We start from the raw sequence: 15,846 nt of genomic DNA on the forward strand, positions 1-15,846 counted from the left end.
AAGTCAGGCCTAGTTGATATTAGGAATTGATTATCACAGAGAACACTCGCTTTCGGGATTGCGGAGGGCGGGAGCCAGCACCATCAGGTGCGGTTCAACGCAGCTCTCTACACATTGCCATCAGGTGTCACTCCACGCGGCTCTCTACAGAAGAGGATCCTGGTAAATGAGGATGCTGTGACATACAGTCTCTGGCTTGGGATTTCTAGAAGTCTCTACAAACTGGAGCATTGCTGATTTCTATGTAAGCATTTGTTGATGTATTAGATTAACAAATGCTGCTAACATCGTACCAAGGCATATTTTCAGAGGAACATTTATTCCTAGTTTATCATTTATTATCACTGTTTGCTATATAATGAAGCTATAATGCCCTGTGTGATTGGGTGAGACCCATGATTATACCTTGATGTTCATACTTCATGCTTTATTTTGTATGTATTCCAGGCTGGCCTTGATCTCATTGTGCAGCTTGGATGACCTTGAACTTCTTCTTTTATTTTCTTTTTTAAAGACCTTGAACTTTTCATTCCTCTATCTCTATATCCTGAGTATCGAGGTGCCAGGCATGCACTACTAATTCTGGTTAGTGTGGCACTGGGGATCAAGTTCAAGGCTTTGTGCATGTAAGACAATGACTGAATCGCTTCCCTAGCTCCTACCGTGATCTGTTCACTACCAAACCAAAATAAAAAACAAACCTGTATTCTTTGATTTGGCATTGGTAGCTGTTCTAAAAGAAAGCTACGTTCCTGCGCTGGATTGTCGCTCACTGCATCGACCTTCTGTAGATGAAACGTTTCCACTCACCCAAGCATCAATACTAAGCTGCTTGTGTTCCATGATTCCAGATAAGAAATGTGCTCATAACTTTCCTCAAATGCTGAGAAGTTCGTGGAGAAAGAGGACTCCTCATCTAATATGGGTGGGAAGGCAAATTTTTGTAGCTGATCTATAAAATATTATGGAGAATCCAAAGGAGGTAAACTAAATCTATAAAATCTTCAGCACCACGCTGGTATACACCCACAGAATACAGCATACTTCTCCAGGACACATCCACAGGAATACTCATCCTCATAATATTTTTAAAGGCTTTTATTTTCATTTCCAACTTATGTTTAAACTAATTATTTCAGCTATCTCAAATGAGCAACAGGTTTTATTATCTATATACATTTGAATATTCCAGTAAATGTCATTGGAGGCTAAAAAAAAAAGTGTTCATTTCTGATAATAAAATTTAATCCCAACTTTCAATGTACCCTAAATATGATCAAGGGCTACCGTATGAAATAAAAAATTTTAAAAAGTGATATTTTTGTATCAAAGTAGGGAATGGTAAGTGCGGAGAATCAGTGCATTTTAACTATGATGCTCCCTATGGGTATATAAACTGATGTAATTGCAGAAAATGTATTTTAATGAATATGATTTTAATATCTACTTTAACATAGAAAGTTCAAAAACTGTTTCCACAATAATTTTAGTAAACTTTGAGATGCATAGATGGGATATAGTAAAATTATGAAACTGAACTTGAGCAGCCCCAGGGAGTAGATATCGACAAATCTGCAAGTGCCAGAAAGTATGTCTACCTTCCCATGGCTCATGATGGAAAACTTTAGACAGTATGAGATCAGCCCACACCCTGCTCAAATGTATTCTAAATATAGATCTTGTTTTTGTGGTGATAAGCTTACATCCTCTCCATCAGAGACCTATGGAACCTCTACCTGTGATGCCCCAAACAGATCGTATTTTGTCCATTACCTGAAATGTCCCCAGAGAAAATATTAAACTTGTTATGTAGGCTCATTGTTTAAATATAATGCAGTTCTTTCTTAGGGGTAGCAGTCATAAATGGGGATTTAAAGCCATGGAACACTGGGGTGAGTTTGTATGACCCAGAAAAATTAAATTCATAGGAGACACAAAAAGACTAATATTAAACAGGGACTGGAGTCAAGGGAGGTTGAGTAGGGAATGAGGAGAATTATCTCACTTTGTAGAAATCCTGAAGTAGACAGATTTATATGTTGCTTTCAAGATAGAGAGAAAGGGGTAAAAATCAGGTGCAATTTGGGTAATGGGAGATAGGGACTCTAACACACTGATGTGACAAGGACTAAAGATTGTAGCACTGGCAAGTTCATTTCTGTATAATTAAAAAGACATGTCTACCCTCTCCACAGGAGGTGGAGTGCTCCTTAGAAAGTCATAAGAATTTTTATCAACCAAAATCTATTAGTGCAGGTAGAGTAAGGAATTTCTGTGACCATGTCACCCAACTCACTGACAAGCACTTTCCTGATACCAGCTGCTTTCTCCTCAATGGAAAACCTATGATTTCAGTGGCTTCACAGTTTCCCTAGGATTTTTATCTGCTGGGATGAGCAATATTATATGCAGCCAGATTTGTTTTTCTGTCAATATGTATGTATGTATGTATGTATACCCACACACATATGGATATCCTTTTAGTTTGTAAATAATACAAAGGTAATTTTAAGGATCTACTACATATACTTTCCACTTATCAACTGCTGTGATTTCACTTTTTTAAAGTCTTTAAAGTTATTGAAGACATCTTAAAATCAGGTTTGACTTCTTTAGATGAATTATTTTCCAATGTTTTCTTTAACGACAATTTGTTACAATATTGATTTTTAAGTAGTAAAACCATCCAAAAGGAACTTGGGAATTTATTGACTCATGATTTGCCCCTTCCAGTGAGTAAGGACACATGACACCACCTGCTGCAGAGATGGAAAAGCTCAGACAGGTGGTGTGAAGCCAAGACTATGGAGGGCATGAGTCACAGTCCTCAGAAGAGGGCGAGTGGTTTAAATGACAAGGGGCAGTGTCCAGAAGCACATGGTTGAGCTTGAGAAGCCTGCAATGGGAATAGATGGACTGATGCAGGCTCATTTAGGGCAATGGTGGGCACATTCAGAAATTAAAAGCGTGGTATTTTCCAAGCAAATATAAAGATGTTGAATGTTGCCCAGAGTGAAATAGAAGGGATGTAGGAAGTAATAAAGGTTGGTTACACATGATTTTATTTACATTTCTCTTATAGAAAAAAATCACACTATTATTAATTATTGGAATAGTACTATATAGTTTGTTTTGGTATTCTGGATTGTGCTGAAAATTTCTGTAATTTATTTACTATTAAAAGAATTTTACACTTGGTACAAATGCTTTTGAAATATTCTGAATTTCCATATAAATAACATTTCAGCCTGAAAAAAAAATTGGAGAAATACCTAGTTACACCAAAATGACAAAGAAAGAGAAGCAATGCAAATTAGGGAAATGGTGCTTGCAGATTCAAGCATTGCAGAAGATACAAACACTCGAATATAGATCTAAGGGAAGCTGATGCTTCAGCTTGGTGATGTACGCTAAGCAATAACTGAAAAAGTTTAATTTGAAGTTTTTAACAGTGCACTTTTGCCCAGAAAGATCTAATGGTTTTCATTACAAAGATTGTCTACCGATTCTCATTCTCAAAGTAGAAAAGAAAGAAGAGAGGCAAGTAGTCACTAAACACTGGTTAAAAGGTTTTTTGGGTGATGATGACAGGAAGACAAAAGAAGGACAAACCTAGTTTATAGCTTGAGAGACAGTATGATATATATTCCTATTTATATATGATCATTATAAATGATATAAATTTGTTTGATAGATATCTATATAGATTTGAAAATAGAGTTAGTTAAAGTTAAAAAAAATCACTGGGTAAATATAGATATTATAGAAATTCTTCCCTTTATCAGCAAGGGAAAAGAAGATATAACAGAAAATACACATGACCATGATGCTCTGTAAGTTGTATCTTTGTATTTACTTTTTGCCTTGTCACGTACAAAAACATGTTCATATTTCTGCCTTTGATTTCTCAGAAAATCCAGACTTACAAATTTAGACAGGCATTTAACTATGTCAACCTCATAACTGGCTTGCATGATGTGTAATGCTCACATGATTTAATAGATGTAACCACCAAACACACTGAAATGATTTCCTAGATAAGGGAAATGATGTGAGGATTTGACAAATTCAATGTTCTTTAAACAAAGTCCATAATTTGGAAACTGACTGAAGGGCTAAAACTGACCACTAATGACTAACCTAGGAATGAGCTAACTTGTGTAAATCAACTTGACAGTGTAAAACCAAGCTAGTCCAGGTCTTGGACACCAATTTACACTCTTAATTTAATAACAAACTTAGGAATATACAGTTAGCTAGAGGAATGTAATCTGGATACAAAATACATATTTTTTCTTTATTATTTATCTTGTGAAAAAATACTTTTATATTTTGTGTCTAGAAAAAAATCTTTTCACTGCTATATTCAGCACAGGACACTGTCACCCACACAGGGTGTGACTTATTTTCTACTCATCGCTATGAGTGGGGCCAACACCTCCAGCCTGACACCAGTATACTTTATCCTGAATGGGATTGCTGGGTTGGAAGCCGCACACATCTGGATCTCCCTGCCATTCTGCTTTATGTACCTCATTGCTGTCACAGGCAACTGTGGACTTATCTACCTCATTATCCATGAGGAGGTCCTCCACCGGCCTATGTACTACTTTCTAGCCTTGCTCTCTGCTACCGATATTTCTGGGTGCAATACAATTGTCCCCAGTATGTTATGCATCTTTTGGTTTAGTCTCAAGGAGATTGGTTTCAATACCTGCCTTGTACAGATGTTTTTTATCCACATGTTGACAGGCATGGAGTCTGATGTGCTCATGCTTATGGCTTTCGACCGCTACGTGGCTATATGCTATCCATTACGCTATTCCACCATCCTCACCAACACTGTGATTACCAAAGCTGGATTGGCGACACTCATCCGAAGTGTGTTACTCATGATCCCCTTTACTTTCCTGATTAAGCGTCTTCCGTATTGTAGAGGAAACCTCATCCACCATACTTATTGTGACCACATGGCTGTGGCCAAACTATCTTGTGGCAATATTAAGATTAATGCTATCTATGGCCTTATAGCTGCTGTATTTATTGGGGGCTTTGATATGTTCTGTATTTCCATGTCTTATGTCATGATTATCCATGCTGTATTGAAGCTGTCTTCAGCAGATGCTCGCCATAAAGCTTTCAGTACCTGCACATCACACATATGTGCTATAGTTATCACGTATGTCCCAGCCTTCTTCAACTTCTTCACTCATCGCTTTGGGGGAAGCACTATACCTCATCATGTCCACATTTTTATAGCCAACCTGTACCTTCTGCTGCCTCCCACCTTGAATCCAATTGTGTATGGTGTAAAGACCAAGCAGATCTGTGAAGCAGTCATCAAACTGTTAAACAAAAATATATTTGAGTGACAGATAAATCTCTGCTAACAAAGTTTGTGTTTAGCATAAATATTTAGAAAATCATCAAAGGTTTGAATTTGAAAAATTCAAGTCGTGAGCTCAGTAGAAAAAAAAATCAGTGAATATTCTGCAATTAGATGCACAAAACGATAAAAGAATGTTGGTGCAAAATCCTTAATTTTATAGAAAGAAGATAGGGAGACAAGTATGCTTTTAACAGAAGTTGCCTTAGTCAGAGCTCACAGAGCACACACACAGCAGGGTGCTAACATATCCAACTATAAGTGAACCCTTGGTGATAGATGCATGTATGCTTAGGCATGCAAGAAGGGTTCAGTAGGAAATGAGGTGTCTGGTAGCCTCAAGGTGCATAGGAGTAGGAAAGCAGATGCACAAACTCCCCCAACATTGCAGGGAAGCAGGTACACTTCCCCAGGAAATTTCTTCTGAGTTTCAAGTCCTTTCAAAATTCCTGCCTCATATTTATATGATAGCTATCAATCTAGGGACAATGTCTTTGACTTTTTCAGCCTGGACATTTTAGAGTTTGGGTGATAGAAATCATATTCTTATCTGTTAATAATTAAAACATATTTTAATATCACATGACATATGTTCAAGCTCTTGGAGGAAATATATTAATTACACAATACATATTTTGCATTATAATTGCCACATGTTTGTAAGCAGAACCTTGGGTTTTTAAAGGACTCTAACCAACTTCACAAATTGCCTATAATATAACCTATAAGATTGTTATTGGTAAAGCTTTTGTGTTTTGTGTTGTGCTGGGTTTGGTTAACTTGACCAAATGTTCTTACTTTAGCCATATGTAAATACATTCAAACTAAATACAAAATGAATTTCCCTAAATTTCTATTTTATTATTTATTATTATTATTATTATTATTATTATTATTATTATTCATATCACAATAATTTTTCCATTTTATTTTTGGCTTGAGAATCATTTATGTGAATATAACATGTTTTGCACAAACCTAATCCTTGTTCCTCCCTTCCAACTCCTTCTGTACCTTCCCCTTTTTCTGCCCAATTTCATGTACTTTTTTTAAGAGCCACTGAGTCCACTTAGGGCTGTCAGTATGTGCATGAGTGTAGGGCCATCCTCTGGAAAACAGACGGTTAAGAGCCACAATGTCATAAACTGTCTTTCTCTCTCCCCAAGGTGCCTCTTGCTAACAGTTCCTCGCTTGTGTGGATGTGCAGTATGTGAATGCACAGAGAGAAAGAAAATGAAACAACCCAGAGAATATACACAGGACAGTCGGTAGCTTCATAGCTTGCTGCCTTCTAGAAGCCTCTACTGTGATTTACAGGATAGACAGAATTAACTACAAACTTATCTCAGTGTTACCACGAGTTCTGTCTCTGCCAATGAATGACAAATTTATACACCACTGAGTGAAAACTAACCACACATGAAAGAAAGCCCTGGAATCATCCTGTCTCTACCTCCCCAGGGCTAAGAGTACAAGCATGTAGTTGCCACCATTCCTAGCTTGTTTTCTCAGTGGTTCTCAACATTGAAATCAGGTTTCCATTCTTGGAAGACAGGCATGTTAACAATTAAGGCATTTTCTCATTCCTAAACTTTTCTTTAAAATAACAGCACACACACACACACACGAAACAGTATACACAGTACTGTTTCAATACATTTGTACTTTTTCAATCAATACATATGTATCTCTTCAAATACAATTTGTGGTAAAACTTTCAAAATCTTTCCATACCACACTGAACGCGCCCGATCTCGTCCATAGTCTCTTGACTCTGCACTGGTACAATAGAATCTTTTATTTTTATCTACTAAACTTAAAATCCATTGATTAATATTTCTTCATCTACTCTTGACTTCCTTGGCTTGTGGTATCATCAGTCCATTCTCTCTTCTCTGAAATCAACTTTTCATGTATCAAAAGTGAGTAAGAATGAAGCGATGCTTTATGTCACTTAACATGACTTCAAGTCTCATCTATGTCTTTGCCAAATGACACAATCCCATTATCTTTTATGGAAAATACTATTCCTTTGTATAAATACACCACATTTTCTTTATCTGTTCCTCAGCTGATAGACTCTTAGATTGTTTACATTTCTTCAGTGTTGTAAATAGTGCTTCAAAAACCATATGATAAAGACATCAGGGATTACAAGATCTTTTTCTTTCTTTTTTGTTTTTGTTTTTTGAGGCAGGGTTACTCTGAGTTGCTTTGGAACCTGTCCGGGAACTCTTGTTTCAGCTCTTGTAGACCAGGCTGGCCTGGAACTCACAGAGATCTGCCTGCCCCTGCCTCCCAAGTGCTTGGATTAAAGGAGTGTGACACCAGATTATTTAATAATCTTTTAATAATACTTTTACTTTTTGGGAAACTTATATCCAAAAATGTATATAATTAACTGAAATGTGAATTATGACTGCATGTTCCCAAAGAACATAACCATATTTGGGAATGGTAATCTATGTAAAATTTATTACACTTTGGATAGAAGATATTGTGTAAGCACATGAGGGTTATATGAATAGTCAATAATGGGTCTTTGGAATGTTTTTGTAAGCATGCTAATGAGAGTAGATATTTTTTAACTTGGTCACCTTTGAGCAAAGAACAGTAAAAAAAAAAATTCCCTATGTCCCCGTTGTCAAAGGGAATAAATCAAGGGAGTAGACTATTTTATAAACAGCAGAATCACTGAATTTGGTCAGGCAGCTCCTTGTTTTTCATGTACTAATTATTTATTTATTATTGCTATTTGGTGGTGAGTACAAGCGTGCACACGCATGTGCAAAGGTCAGAGGACGGCTTTCAGGAGTCTGATCTCTTCTCGCACTGCACACTCCAGGGATCTAGTTCAGCTGATCAGGCTTACACAGTGAGCGGTTCACCCACGGAGCCCCTTGTTATTCTCAAAACACTTATCACTGCACTCAGACCGAGGTTAACACCCAGGACAGTTTTCCATTACTGTCATAAATATATGCTGGAAACATTTTACATTTCAGAAATGGAAGGGATACCATCTAGCATTTTGTAGTCATTAAAATGCAAGAGGCTGGAAGCACACAGCCTCTGTAAAAATCTCAGTTCTATCTATGGCCTTGTTATTTTCTTTAAGCTATTAACCTCTCAGTATCCTGGTGCTTCGATTTACCCAAAATGTGTACAAAATACTGACATTTTCAAATCGACTTTTAGGGTCAAATAAACAGATATTTTAAATATACTGTTTGGAAAACATGTTTTTGTGTTATTGTGGCTGTTATAATCTTGAAAATATTTGTATATCTTAAAAGAAAGTAACTATAGAGAAAACCATGAAGAGACTTCTCTCTCCCAAGGACACCCTGAGTCCTGAGAAGAACCTATGAGGGTGTGCAATTGGAACGCTAGTAGAAACTGGATAATTGGTTGTTTATTATTGTTTTTCAGAAAACAGAAAAAAAAAAGTCCAGAGGAGACATGGGGCAATGAAGTGAAGACTCAAGAGGCAGAGACTATGATGGAAATCGGAACCATCAAAGACACTGTCTACTTGGCAATAGAGTATGGTTAAATGTTATTCTAAAAACTTGTTACTTGAAAGGAAAGCAGACTGTCTGGTGTCCAGACAGGCCTTCTACTGCCATTCTTGTCACACTTTCCTTCTTTTTACTTCCTGAAACTTTCTTACTGAAATATTTCCTTATCCTTAGCATCTAGTACATACTACTCATCTTCCTCTATTCCCTAGTACTTACATACAGTCAAGAGTCATTTCATAGCCCACATCCCTGTACACCTTCACAAACTGACTCTAATAAATAACAATGAGCATTCACTTAGTTGTATTTACAGTCATCTTAAGACATCTGTCTCTACAAGAAGAATTCAGTACAGTCATGTAATCATTTACTTGTCTCAGTAAAAGACATAGAGCCAGGCTCAAAGAGGACATTGAAAAAAAAAAGCTGGTACTCATCAAAAAAAGGTTCCTCTTGCAGTAGATGGGCATTAACACAGCAACCCGTAATTAGGCAATGCGCAGAAAATTGAATGACTTTGGAGCACTCAGTCTTAGATAGCATGTCTTTCACCACACCTGCCCCTCAGGCTCAGAAATCTCTGTGGAAGAGAGATGAATGAATCCAAGGAAACAGCGGATTACAGACACAACTGGACTGATGCACGTATGAACTTACAGAGACTGTGACAGCACATACAAGACCTTCACACATTCACACCAGACAAAAATCCAAGTACTGAAATGGATGTAGACAAATGTCCCACCCATAACCCAAAGGCTCTTTGCAGTTGAAACCTGTAGGAAAAAAGAAAATCAATTTTCTCCATAGAATGTCACCATGTATATCAATCACACTCCCAGGTAAACCCATGCCCAGGAGGAGTTAACCAACAAAAATGGACTCCGTGTTTTTTGTATAACTTGTGTTTTGGTATTATTTTGTCTTATTGTTTTTGGTTCTTTTTTTGTTTGATTCATTGAGAGAGAGAAAGATCATGAAGTTGGTACATAGGGAGGTAAGGAGGACCTGTGAAGAATTGGGAGAAAGGAAGAATATGATCAAAACATATTGTATGGAAAAATTAGAGAAAAAGAAAAGTGTTTGACGTATACTGGCATGTTTGTGAGAAGCCAACAGAAGCTCGGCCATAGAAAACTGATCCTTGCTGGATGGTGATGGCACACATCTTTAATCCCAGCACTCAGGAGGCAGAAACAATCAGATCTCTGTGAATGTGAGGGCAGCCTGGTCTACAGAGTAGTTCCAGGACACCCAAGTCTCGAAAACCCAATAAAATAAAATAAAATGATGAGAGAGGAAGGGAGAACAAAAATTAATCCTCTATTGAAGAAAGATTTTCCATTAGACACTGATGTTCAAAATGAATCAGACTTGAAACTAACAGCTCATAAATAATAGCACAATTAATTAAATGATTAGACTATACCAGAGACCATGCTGTGCTACTTAAGAACTAGCATTACAGTTTAAGGCTGCTCATTCATTTCCTGGCCGCCCAGACCTGAAATAATTACACAGAAACTATATTAATTACAGCCCTGCTTGGTCAATTAGCTCACGCATATTTCTAGCTAACTCTTCAAAAAAAATCCAGGAGAATCTACAACATGTATTGTTTACTATATCTACTTTTAACATACTTTGTGCACTTCTAAACACCTAGACGGACTAGATGTTTCAGATGAAGACATAAATTTGTCCCCTATATACACAGTAGTGTGTAAACCACACACATATAAGAATGATTAGATCTCAAAGTGTCTTCTGCTGAGAGCATTCTGGTCTTTGACTTTTTTCTTCAGCCCCTCCCCTGTATCACAAGACACAGGCATCTGTCATTTGGATGATACTTTCACAACTCTTCAGAAGACAACCTTGTTGTGAATTTTAACACAGAGTACACAGAAGACAAAACTCTACCTTTGTCATATTCTGGCAATTTAATACCTGGAAACTAGGTATCATAAATGAGGACTCCTTTGTCCAATATGTACAGTATATACATTGTAGCAAAGTTAAATGTTTATAACATACAGAGTGATGGTAAGCTAAAAATGTCTAGCACACTAATGGGATTTTTGCAATTCCCTTCCCCCCACCTCCTCAGTCCACTGGACAAGTCCAGTCTGTGCACTGTTCTTGGAGGAGGGTTAACAACTCTACTTCTAAACATAGTATCTCCAGTTTTGCAAAACTATTTACATAAAATATTATTCTACTACTTCTGCTTTTAAATGTATCAAACACTTAAAATACCTAGATAGACCAGATATCTCATGTAAGAACTTATCTGCTATCCACACTGCACTGGCAAATAAAACTGTATGCAAAGCAATGGTTATTATCTGAGGTGTCTTCTAAATATAACCATCTGGGCTTTGACCCACTTTCTTCTCCCTTCTCTGCCTTCAAGCCAGTAGACAAATAGAGACGTAAGCAATGCTTAGAAATAGTTGAACAAATTCATATCTCCAAATCATTTACAGAATAATCTTTCCTATAAATTAACAGTGTATGCAATGTGATAATTTTACTACTTTGTCATACATTGGCAACCTCTTTAACATCTAGAGATGAGAAGCTGAAAATTTTACGCATCTGTCCATTATATACAGAATACACACAGCAAAACAAACACACCAGTACATGACCGCACTGCTTCCCATTACTTCCTCCAGACCACTGAGCAAGTACAGACAGTACTGCTCACAGAGGGGTCCATAATTCTACTCCCAAAAGACAGCGTTTCATGAATTTTAGCAAAGAGATACTTACAAAGTGTTATTTTACTACTTCTACATTTAACATACGTTGGGCACTTCTAAACATCTACATAGACCAAATGTTTCAAGCTGTCCACTATGTACACAGCAGTCCAGTTAACAGTACACATGTAACAAGAGTAGTAATTAAAAACAATTTAACACAAAAAGAAAAAAATTTAACATAAAAAATACAAAATGTATTCTGTTACCGCTACTTTGTCATACACCGGTGACCTCTTTGACATCTTGAGTGACTAGATGTCGTAAATTAGGACTTCTTTGTCCTTTATATATGCTGTGTGCACAGCAAAGACAAACACAATGGAGCCCATTGGCTCCATTCACGGAGCCCAATGGCTCAGAGCTCTGCATTTCCTTCCCCTGGGATCCAGGGCACAAACACAATGTGGTCAACTTGGGAGGGGTTTGGCTATTCCTTCCCAAACAATACTTCAAATGAATCCTAACAAAAACCTATTTACACAATGTGTTGTTTTTCTACCACTGCTTATAAAATATGTCAGGCACTTTAGAGCATCTAGAAAGATGCTTCCAAAAAAACACTTGGTATTGACACACTGACACACACACACAAACGGAGGGCTGGGGGAGAAATGAGCAAAATGTGTACACAATACAACAGAACACACACACACACACACAAAGATGTCTTCTTCACAGGACCAATCTGGCTCTGGACCTCTTCTTCCTCCTGCTGGGTCCTCTAACCAATTGACTAAACAAGGACGATTGTCGCTCCTGGAGTCTTTCTAGGGGTGGCCTAAACAATTCCATTTCAAAGTCACCTCTAGAAGATATCTCTACAGTGTTTTTAAAGACAACTGGGTACGCAGATGTGATTTCCTACCTCTACCCTGCGTTGGCAATCTCTACAGCTATATGTCCAGATTAAGCCAAAGTCTCTCAAAGGGTCGGGGGAAAGGTTGAGAGCAGCCTTTCCCTATTATATACAAGGCCAATCTTGGCCTTCAGGTAGCCGCCATTCTTTCTGCCTTTCCACGATAGATCGCCGACACCTGGAGATGTCCGCGAAGGCCTGGCTGGGTCTTCTCCATGGGCCCGACCCTGGAGAGCAGGGGGCGGGTGGATGAAGGAGGCCATGCGCAGAGGCCCTGGCCATCGAGGCCTTTTGTTGACAGGGGAAAGGTCACTGCAGCTGCTGTGAGGGTTCAGGCTCCTGGGATCCACAGGACGGAGACCAAGGCTGCTCCTGGGTCCCTGGCTCACCCGGCACAGGCTAGAGGCCATGGGGGCCCAGAGGAAGGAGGCCACACACCCTAGCTTACCATGCTCTCTCTTCTAGCTAACTCTTAACATCTTGAACTAATCCATATCTACTAATCTGTGTATTGCCACAAGGCTCATGGTTTACCAGTAAGGTTCTCTGGAGTCTGTCTCCTTTGGTAGCTACATGGCTTCTCTCTGACGCTACCTACTCTCTCTCTATATTTCTGTTCAGATTTCCCACCTGGCTATATTCTGCCCTGCCATAGGCCCAATGGTAAAAAGCATATTCACAGCATATAGAAGGGAATCCCACATCATAGCATATTCAGTTATCCAGATAAATTTTATTGGTGAGCTTTTGTCATATTTGAAAAAAGTACAGAAGTCAGCATTTATAGGCAAGGAGGAATTCATTAAGATGACAATGACTAATCCTTAAAAATCAAAGATTTTAACCCTCCAGCTAACCAAATCCAAAACCAATGAAATATTCTTTCTAATAATTGTCCACTAAACTGTCCTTCAAGGTTGCATTCATTTTTAACGCTCTCTTCTTTTTTCATACATGTTTCATCTCATGTTTCCCTGGCTGTACTCAATGTCCTGAAATTGGGGATTGTCTGACATTCAGCTCTGCATCCCTCAAATTAGATCCAGTTTACAGCTGATAGTGTTAGTTAATAGCACTTAGGTCTCAAAAATGAATGAAAGAATGAAATAACATCAAATACCATAGCAATCTGATGATTTTACCTTTTTAATAACACAACTAAATCTCATATATACATTTTCCATGAAGCTTAAATAATAAATGTTCAGGGAAGAATAGAACTTTTGGTCATTCAAGAAAACTAGAGAGTATTTAAAAAATTAACAAATAATTAGAATTGCATTACTCCACAAAAATATCAAAATATAGTTTATCTTATATACACTTCAACATCAACCCCATGTTTTCTAATCGGCAACGTACTTGGTCTAACTAGAGCTTGCCCTTAGTGGAGAGGTCAAAATTTTTCCAAATTACTGCAAGCTTCTCTTTTAAATACAGAACACAGATTGATATTTAGCCTACATCCATCATTTCATTATATTTCTATACATCATTTCTATTTATATGGAATTTTGTAAACATAAAAAATATAAGTAATGAGTACATTGTATGTTAATTTCTACATTCTATACTTTGGCAGAACTTTCCTTACAAAGAATATTTCATAATGTACAATTTCAAAGACTTCAGAACATTTACATATCAGATGACTTAATACTATTTCACTCATCTTTTATGACTTTTTCCCACTATCTTCCTCATCACAAGCAGGTATAACTAGTCTTAAGATACATTTGTTTTAGGTAGTGCCCATTTTGTCTCCGAGTAAAAATTTGATTACACTTTCCCGAATCTGCTTGGTCTTGACTCCATAAACAATTGGGTTCATTGTAGGGGGCAGTAGCAGGTAGAGGTTGGCCACTATGATGTGGATGTGGTGGGGAATAGTATGTCCCCCAAAACGATGAGTGAAGAAAGTAAAAAAGGCAGGCACATAAGTGATCACAATCGCACAGATGTGAGATGTGCAGGTGCTGAAGGCTTTGTGACGAGCATCTGCAGAGGACAGACTCACCACTGCTCGCAGGATCATGGTGTAAGACACAGAGATACAGCAAATGTCAAACACGCCAATCAGGAGAGCAACCATAAGGCCATAGATTGCATTGATCTTGGCATTGCCACAGGATACCTTGGCCACAGACATGTGGTCACAGTAAGTGTGGGGGATAAGGGTGCCTCGGCAATAGGGCAAGCGCTTGGTGAGGAGAGTGAATGGAAAGATGAGCATCGCACTCCTCAAGAAAGTAGCAAGACCAGCTTTGGCAATCACAGGGTTGGTAAGGATGGTGGTATAACGCAAAGGATAGCAAATGGCTACATACCGGTCCAGGGCCATGAGCATGAGCACCCCAGATTCCATTCCAGTCAACATGTGGACAAAGAACATCTGAACCAGGCAAGAATTAAATCCAATCTCTTTGAAGTTGAACCAGAATATGCACAGCATATTGGGCACAGTAGTAGTGCACAGGGTGACATCAGTGAAGGAGAGTAAGGCCAGGAAGTAGTACATGGGCCGGTGCAGAGCCTCCTCATGGCCAATGAGGTAGATAAGCCCACAATTCCCCACAACAGCAATCATGTACATGAAGCAGAATGGCAGAGAGATCCAGACATGTGCGTCTTCCAGCCCAGGAACACCATTCAGGATAAAGAAGTCTGGGGTCAGGCTGGAGCTGTTGGCTCCCAACATAATGGCTGGCAGGATAAGCACATTTTATATCCAATAATAGTGTCAGTGCTCTGGGGGAAGTGGATAAATAAGAGGAAAGTGGAGGGCTTAGAAAATAAACAATAGCATTAACATGAGAAATACTTTAAAATGTTTGCAGCATTCTATGTAACTTCATAGTCTATTGCCACATTTCACTTGACATGGAATATGATGCTAAGTAGTTGATTAACCAATTTATGATTCAGATTTCATACTCCATAAGTATATAGCAATGTATAAAGATCAGAGTGTTGACAAGATTATGGAAAATATTAATTTTATACAATGTGCTAAGATGATAAATTAGGAATATTCCATTAATATAAGCACTAATCATTATTGTTATTATTGAGCACCCTATTACAAAAGGAAATTCTAGTTTCTATGGCCTTCAAGCAATTAAAATTTGTTCCCATGTGTCAGATAGGGAAAAAAAATAACATATCTTTAAATCTGGACTGAAATCCAGGAAGTCTCAGATTTCCTGAAAGGCTACTGTTGCTAAGAGGATACTAAGATATCAGCCACTGAAATGTCTGTAATAGAACTAGTCTTTGTGTTTGGAATGTACCTTAAATGTCACTATCCTA

The 15,846-nt window shown here is 38.0% G+C and overlaps 2 protein-coding genes across 2 annotated transcripts; one reads left to right on the plus strand and one right to left on the minus strand.

Moving 5' to 3' along the window:
- Positions 1-4,421: 4,421 nt before the first annotated feature.
- Positions 4,422-13,925, plus strand: LOC130879959 (olfactory receptor 52N2-like). Its single transcript, XM_057778773.1, has 2 exons — positions 4,422-5,345; positions 13,881-13,925. Exons 1-2 carry the CDS (start codon positions 4,422-4,424, stop codon positions 13,923-13,925), a joined length of 969 nt encoding a protein of 322 aa, XP_057634756.1.
- A 353-nt stretch (positions 13,926-14,278) lies between these two features.
- On the minus strand, positions 14,279-15,235 carry LOC130879704 (olfactory receptor 52N2). The gene has a single exon (XM_057778473.1). The coding sequence runs from the start codon at positions 15,233-15,235 to the stop codon at positions 14,279-14,281; it is 957 nt and encodes a 318-aa protein (XP_057634456.1).
- Between the last annotated feature and the right edge of the window lie 611 nt (positions 15,236-15,846).

The sequence above is a fragment of the Chionomys nivalis genome, chromosome 8 (genome assembly GCF_950005125.1).
Source record: "Chionomys nivalis chromosome 8, mChiNiv1.1, whole genome shotgun sequence".
In the NCBI taxonomy this organism is placed as follows: Eukaryota; Metazoa; Chordata; class Mammalia; order Rodentia; family Cricetidae; genus Chionomys; species Chionomys nivalis.

Excerpts from the sequence above, each read along its gene's own strand:
- LOC130879704 (XM_057778473.1), bottom strand. The coding sequence starts at position 15,235 with ATGTTGGGAGCCAACAGCTCCAGCCTGACCCCAGACTTCTTTATCCTG.
- LOC130879959 (XM_057778773.1), top strand. The coding sequence starts at position 4,422 with ATGAGTGGGGCCAACACCTCCAGCCTGACACCAGTATACTTTATCCTG. Across the intron at positions 5,346-13,880 it reads TCTGTGAAGCAGTCATCAAA|TTTCTAATCGGCAACGTACT; the intron begins CTGTTAAACAAA and ends TCAACCCCATGT.